We start from the raw sequence: 7,110 nt of genomic DNA, 5'->3' as shown, positions 1-7,110 counted from the left end.
TGTGGAAGCTTCGTGATGAAATTCTTACACACGTCCGCAGTTTAGAAGCATTAGGCGTCACTGGGAAGCAATGTGAAGTGTTCCTCACTCCAATTATCCTTTCCCGTTTACCTCACAACCTGCGGCTAGAGTGGGCTAGAGATGGGGATGGACGTGAGAGTGATTTAGACTTTCTCCTCGACTTCCTGTATAAGGAGATCTCAAGATTAGAGCGGTCCGAAGCCTTCAGAGGAAAGAAGAATGTTGCTGAGGGAAAGACCGAAAGTAGTGCCCCCAAGGAGAAGAAGTTTTCTGCCGCAGCCCTTCATACCTCGTCTAAGCAAGAACCTCCTGTCTGCTGTTTTTGTAAGAAGAAACACAAGTCTGAAAACTGCTTCAATGTGCAGAAGTTAAGTGGGCAGGAACGAGGTGAGAAGATTAGAAGTCTAGGTGTCTGCTTTAAGTGCCTTAACAGTGGACACTCTTCAAGATTCTGCAAGGCTCAGATAAAGTGTGCAAGCTGCGAAGGAAACCACAATACCCTCATGTGTGGCGTCAAGTTGGACTTTAGCCCAAGACAAGAAGAAGAAGTCAACAAGGGTCAGAAGTCGGACAACGTAACACTCATGTCTAGTCAAGGTGGTAGTTGTACAGTCCTACAGACAGCCAAGGTAAAAGTATGTGGTACTGACGGTAGGATTGTTACGGCTAAAGTGTTGTTTGATAATGGGGCTGATAGAAGTTATATAAGTAGTAGTTTTGTTAAGAAATGCAAACCACAATGGTTAACCAGTAACCCAATACCCTATTCTAGTTTTGGGGGTCACAGTGCTGGAAAAGAAGAACTTAGAAATGTTTTCAAAATAAGTATGTTAGATAAAGATAACAATGTTGCTCCTGTCATTGCAGCTGAAATTCCTAAGATTTGTCAGCCTCTTGTGAGACCTGTTGTGCCTAACCATGTGTTAAATTCTTTCTCCCATGTTGAATTAGCAGATGATTACAACAGTGCCTCCCCCATGGTGATAGATGTGTTAATTGGTCTTGATTACTACTGGACATTAATTTCAGCAGCAGATGCCATCCAAAAGGAGTGTGTTGTGGCTATGAGGTCCATCTTTGGGTATGTGTTGTCTGGAAGGTTACCTGATTCTGCTCGCACCACTTCCAGGTATTCTGAAACACAACTTTTGTGTATTTCCCCCCTGTCTGATTCTGACTTGTGTAAGTTTTGGGATTTAGAAACTGTTGGAATTAAGCCAAAGGAGGTAGTGCAAGATAATGGTGACTCAAAAGTAATGCAGGAATTTAAGAATAATGTACAGTTTAAAGCTGATAGATACGAGGTTGCACTGCCGTGGAAGAATGATTCAGTCAAGGAAAAACTCATAAATAATGAAAGTATTGTGAGGAGGAGACTTAACAGGTTACAAGTAAAGCTTGATAAAGATAAAGAATTAAAGAAAGATTATCTCAAGGTGTTGGCTAGTTATGAGGATGAAAACATAATAGAAGAAGTACCTAGTAATGAAATTTCAAATGTAAATCCCGTATACTACATGCCTCACCGTCCTGTGATAAAGTTAAATAGTAGTAGCACTAAGATAAGACCTGTCTTTGATGCCTCAGCCTCCTGCTTTAATGGTGTTTCTTTAAATGACTGTCTTCATTCTGGCCCTTCACTTAACCCAGATTTAGTTGAAGTTTTAGTACGCTTTCGTCGTTGGCCCATTGCTATAACTGCAGATATAAAGAAGGCATTTCTGCAAATAAATGTACGCAAGGAAGACAAGGATGTGCATAGATTTTTGCTACCTAAAGAGGATGGCACCATAAGACACATGAGGTTCAACCGTGTTCCCTTTGGCAATACATCTAGTCCCTTTCTTTTGAATGCCACACTTAAAACCCATCTTGCTAAGTACCCTCAAAGTAAAGTAGTCCAAGAACTAAAGACTGATATGTACATAGATAATTGGTTGAGTGGGGCAGATTCAGTTAAGGATGCACATGATAAATTCTGTGACGCACGTAGTATACTGGCAGATTGTAGCATGGATCTTACAAAGCTAGTTTCAAACTGTATGTCAATTACTTCTAAGTCAAAAGATGGTGTGTATCACATACATGATGGTGATGAGTCAAGTAGTGTATTAGGGTTGAGGTGGTGTAATGTACAAGATACCTTCTCCTTTGATTGTAGAAAACCTGACGACAGTGTAGAAGTCTCCCACACCAAAAGAAGTATTCTAAGTATAATAGCAAAGATGTTTGACCCTTTGGGTCTTATAAGTCCATTCATCATGTATGGTAAGATTCTATTCCAAGAGATGTGGAAATTAAAGTTAGATTGGGATGAAGAATTGCCCTTAGAGTTAAAAGTAAAGTTTCAAAAGTGGATTCATAGTAGTCAAAGTCTCAATGCATTTCATGTGGATAGAAGTTATTTTCCAGGTATGCTTTGGGGAGATCTTAAGGATAATATTGAGTTGCACGGGTTTGGTGATGCCTCTGAAAAGGGATATGGTGCATGTGTGTATCTCCGTGTACCTGTGGACAATAGCTCATTTAAGGTCTCATTAGTTATGTCTAAGTCACGTGTTGCACCAATAAAGGCATTAACATTACCACGTTTAGAGTTAATGGGTGCTCTCTTGTGTAGTAGATTGATAAATTTTGTAAAGAATTCCCTACATTTAGACAGTAGAACTAAAGTTATGTGTTGGAGTGACTCCACAATTGCCTTGTCATGGATCAAAGGTGACTTAAGCAAGAAAGATATATTTGTTGCAAATAGAGTAAAGGAAATTAAAGAGTTCACGTCACCAGAGTGCTGGCAGCATTGTCCTAGTGAAGAAAACCCTGCTGATATAATAACTCGTGGCGTGTTGGCAGACAAACTTGTTCATAATAGTCAGTGGTTGTATGGACCCCCTATGTTAGCCAGTGTCCTTTGTCATGATAAGGAAGATGTTAAACAAGGCTTAGATTTAGAAGTGCCCTGTACTACAAGTGTACCTATATGCCTTAGTGTTCAAGTGACACACTCTCCCTTGATAGATTTAGAGAAGTTTAGTGATTTAGAAAAGGCCTTAAGGGTAATAGCATATGTGTTAAAATTCATAGATAATTGTAAAGGGAGGAAGGTACAAGGTCCCCTCACTGCTGAAGAAATAGAATTAGCTAGTTTGAAATTAATATACAATATACAGCAGGAAGCATTTGCAAATGAAATTAGGCTTCTCTCAAGTAACAAGACTCTTCCTCTCAGCTCAAAATTAAGAAAGTTAGACCCATTCATTGATGACAAAGGATTGCTTAGAATCAAAGGTCGTCTCGAGTTCTCAGAGTTAGACTATGACACAAAACACCCTTTCATAATTCCCAAAGGTAAATATGCTAAGCTCTTAATCAAATTTCAGCACAAATACTTAAAGCATGCTGGTGTGGATAGTGTGATATCATCCATACGAACTCAATTTTGGATTATTAGTGTAAGGAAATTAGCAAAGACCATAGTAAAGGAATGTTTGATTTGTCGTTGGCTTGATTCTAGACCCTGTAGTCAACCTGTAGCGCCACTGCCCAAAGAAAGAATAACTACAGCTAGGCCCTTCATTTACGGGTTTAGATTATGCAGGCCCCCTCTTTTGTGCTGATTTCCCTGACAAGAAGTTTTATGTTTTATTGTTTACCTGTGGTGTAGTAAGGGCCATTCATCTTGAACTTACAGAATCTCTCTCTTTGTATGATTGTATGTTAGCCATAAGAAAATTTGTAGCAAGAAGGGGTTTGCCTAATGTTATATTTTCTGATAATGCTAAGACCTTTGTGGCAGCTAAAAGTGAAGTAGTGGCCATGTATGGACATCTAGCCCCCAAATGGAAATTCATAGTCCCTCGATCCCCTTGGTGGGGTGGTTGGTGGGAACGTCTCATTAGATCTGTTAAACTTTCCCTACGTAAAACTCTAGGTCTTAATTATATAAGTGTCCGTGAACTAGAAACTGTACTTGTTGAGATAGAGGGATGTATTAACTCTCGACCCTTGACATATGTAAGTGAAGACCCAGACCCTCTCCACTACCTCACTCCCTCCCATTTCATTCTTGGATGTAACCCTCACAGCAAACCGTCAGTAGAAATTGTGCCATGCAATGTAAATGCCAAAGACTTGAATGAGAGGACAATAGTGCAAAATGTAAAGTTAGAACATTTTTGGAAGGTGTGGAGCAACAATTACATAACTAATTTGCCTAATGTTGTAAAGGGTTTTACTCAAAATTGCAAGTTGTCTAAAGGAGATCTTGTATTAATCAAAGAAGATAATATTCCTAGACTAAAGTGGCCTATTGGAGTAGTTGTTGATATATTTCCGGGTAAAGATGGAATTATAAGAAGTATAAAGGTTAAAACTAAGAAAGGTGAAGTGATTAGACCCATACAAAGAGTATATGATTTAGAGATAAGTAAACATGAGAATATGTCCTTTCCTGATGAAGTGGCAAAATTTGATGATGTTTCAAGTGATAACATTCAATGTGATGTAGATTTAAGTGATGGAAGTATTAATGTACCCTTGAATAATGTAAGTGATGAAGTACCTAGAAAGTCTAGGACGGGTAGAATTATTAAAGCTCCAATTAAGTTAGATTTATAAGTCAATACAGAATTATAAACTGTGTATATTGCACCAAAGTGTCCTTTAGTTATGTTTAAGATGAGAAACTACTGTTTTGTTAATGAAGCAACAAATGTAGTCCTTTAAGTGCCAAAGGATTTTTTATTATTTGTGATAGAAGAAGTGATTTATTTTTTAATTATTTGTAAGTAGCATATACCTCATGAAGTAGCTTAAGGTATGTGTTAAAACATTGATTTATTGTATAGGCGGCAAATCGCCCCCTATGGCCGGGAGAATGTTAAATTTAGAAATGAAAAGGTTTAGTTAAGTCCCCCCAAACGGCGGGTCCGTTTTCTTTTACATACGTAATGTCTCCCATGTTCCACCAATATTTGATGTTTTTTATTTTACGCTTATTTACTACAAGAAAGACATGTTTAATTTATGTTACACCATTTATCAGGTGTATATATTTCCATTATGAAGACTATATATTTTAACTGCATTGAAACAGAAGTGTTAATTATTTTATATCAATATAATTTTCTGAATAAATTAGCAGACGCTCAACAACACCACGTGTTTCAATGGCCACCCTAAAGAACATCTGTATTCACTGCACGAATGTGGCAAGAAAACCCCACAGAAGGAGTTGGAGAAGGCATAAGAAACAGGAAGGGGAGCAGGAAAAGTAGGAGAAAAAGAAATGACGAAGAGGAATTGGGAGAAGAAGAAAAGAAAGGAAAAAAAACATAGGGAAAAGAAGATGAGGAGGAGGAAGAGGAGAAAAACCAAAGAAGGAAGAAACTAATCGACTGAAACCCACAAAAGAAGAAAAAAGAGGACGAAAAGGAAGAAGAGAGGGAATAAGAGGCGAAGAAGGAAGAAGAATAGAAGACAAAATAAACAAATATAGAAAAAGATACGAAATTCTTGCAAAAACTACAAAATGATATCAACATATTGGTAAATACACGAATGTACAGTTATAAAACTTATTTCTTACAGTCTTTCGTCTTAAAAATAACCATCGGGTACATTCTATTGTTGTAATACAAGGCTCTCCAAAACCTCCGTTTAAGTCTATCTTTATCTCTATTTTGCAAGTCAATATTCCAATCTGATTAGACTAAAATCAGTCGCGAAGTTTAATCGGGATCATCATCGCTAATAAGTAAAGTGTGCCTCATGGAAATATTTTCATCGTTGCAATGGCAAATGACTGATTGACAAAACTGTGGAATGTCCATGCATGCTAAAGTTCTTTTTCTTGTTATCACTCTTCTCTTTGTATTTGGTTTCTTCCTTTTTTGTTTTTTTGGTTTTCATTTTCATTTTCTTCTCATTGTTTCCTTTTTTTCATCATCTCTATCATTATTTTCATTATAATTCGCATCATCATCGTCGTCATCGTCATCGTCATCATCATCCTCATCATATTCATCATCATCATCATCACACGTAAAAAACACCGATTCGTCTCTTTCTCTCTTTGTAACAAACGACGAAGAATTTATGAATGAAATATCCCATTTTTCTGACGTCCAGGTCATACGCACATTCAACCCATATCGTAAACAAACACTTTCTGTGACGCACACACACATAAAAACAGTAAATTTCTCTATACCGAATACCGAACGAGAAAGATTTACGAGAAAAAAAAAAAAAAAATCAGCCAACGTGTCGTAAATAAGCGGTTTCTGACCCAGCGCGAGACTCAAGGGCTGACTGTTCACATTAGCTTGCCTGAGGTGTGCAGCTGTCTCCAAACAGCCGGCCTTAACATTATCCGCTTAATAGCCGGGATTATGTAGTGGAGTTACGAGGTATCTGTTTCAGGTTTACCATATGAATGCAGAACGGTGGGGGGGGGAGTCCATCGCGGGGCTTGGCGCTGTTATTCTGACTAGAGGAAAGGCGGTTATGTGTTCCTGACGTTATTTAGTTGCATATTGATAAGTAGATATTAAAGGATATTCATAGATACACTTAAAGAAAGATCGGGAAAATGTAATCATCTATATCAAACACCCACGCTCTCTTTCTCACAGTTTTTTCTTGCTATTTATATCCCTCTCTCCAGACTTTTTTTTCTTTTTCTCTCTCTCTCTTTCTCTCCTATTCTACCTGCTTGTCCAAAATCTAATCTGACGTATGACCTTTTCAGCTGCTGACACTCGGAGGCAGTCTGGCTAATTCAGCAAAACATGGCAACTCGAGACAGCTTTCACCCTGTGTATATACTACAGTGGGTAGTGGTTTCAGGTTAGGAGGCTAGGTTACACGGACGATGATTTACTTGCATTATGATTTTTTTTTTTTTTCCAGTTTTCAATATCATATATTTATCACTCGGTGTGACAGCTTATCTAGTTACGTATCTTTTATCTTGTCCATTTATCAATCTATTCATATTTCAGATATGACGTGGATAAGCATCGCGTGGTTATTCATAGAGACAGTGATATAAACAACCTAATATCCCATGTCGCAATGCAATCATTT

General features: G+C 37.9%; 1 protein-coding gene and 1 long non-coding RNA gene across 2 annotated transcripts in view; both read left to right on the top strand.

Annotated features, from left to right (window-relative positions):
* LOC147472280 (uncharacterized) overlaps window positions 1-3,638 on the top strand; it is a 4,719-nt gene extending 1,081 nt beyond the window's left edge. Inside the window, exon 1 of the mRNA XM_086548424.1 lies at window positions 1-3,638. This exon is cut by the window's left edge and continues 1,081 nt beyond it. Coding sequence (XP_086404550.1) covers window positions 1-3,638 — 3,638 coding nt within the window.
* The window catches only part of LOC147472279 (uncharacterized), a 6,594-nt gene extending 1,221 nt beyond the window's left edge, over window positions 1-5,373 (top strand). The window contains exon 2 of the long non-coding RNA XR_015191975.1: window positions 5,252-5,373. This is a non-coding gene — a long non-coding RNA (uncharacterized LOC147472279). The remainder of the gene's footprint in view (window positions 1-5,251) is intronic.
* Window positions 5,374-7,110: the final 1,737 nt, after the last annotated feature.

The sequence above is a fragment of the Penaeus japonicus genome, unplaced genomic scaffold (assembly GCF_977035675.1).
Source record: "Penaeus japonicus unplaced genomic scaffold, GWHDUDI00000001_assembly GWHDUDI00000002, whole genome shotgun sequence".
In the NCBI taxonomy this organism is placed as follows: Eukaryota; Metazoa; Arthropoda; class Malacostraca; order Decapoda; family Penaeidae; genus Penaeus; species Penaeus japonicus.
This window is presented reverse-complemented; position numbering and strand designations above follow the sequence as displayed.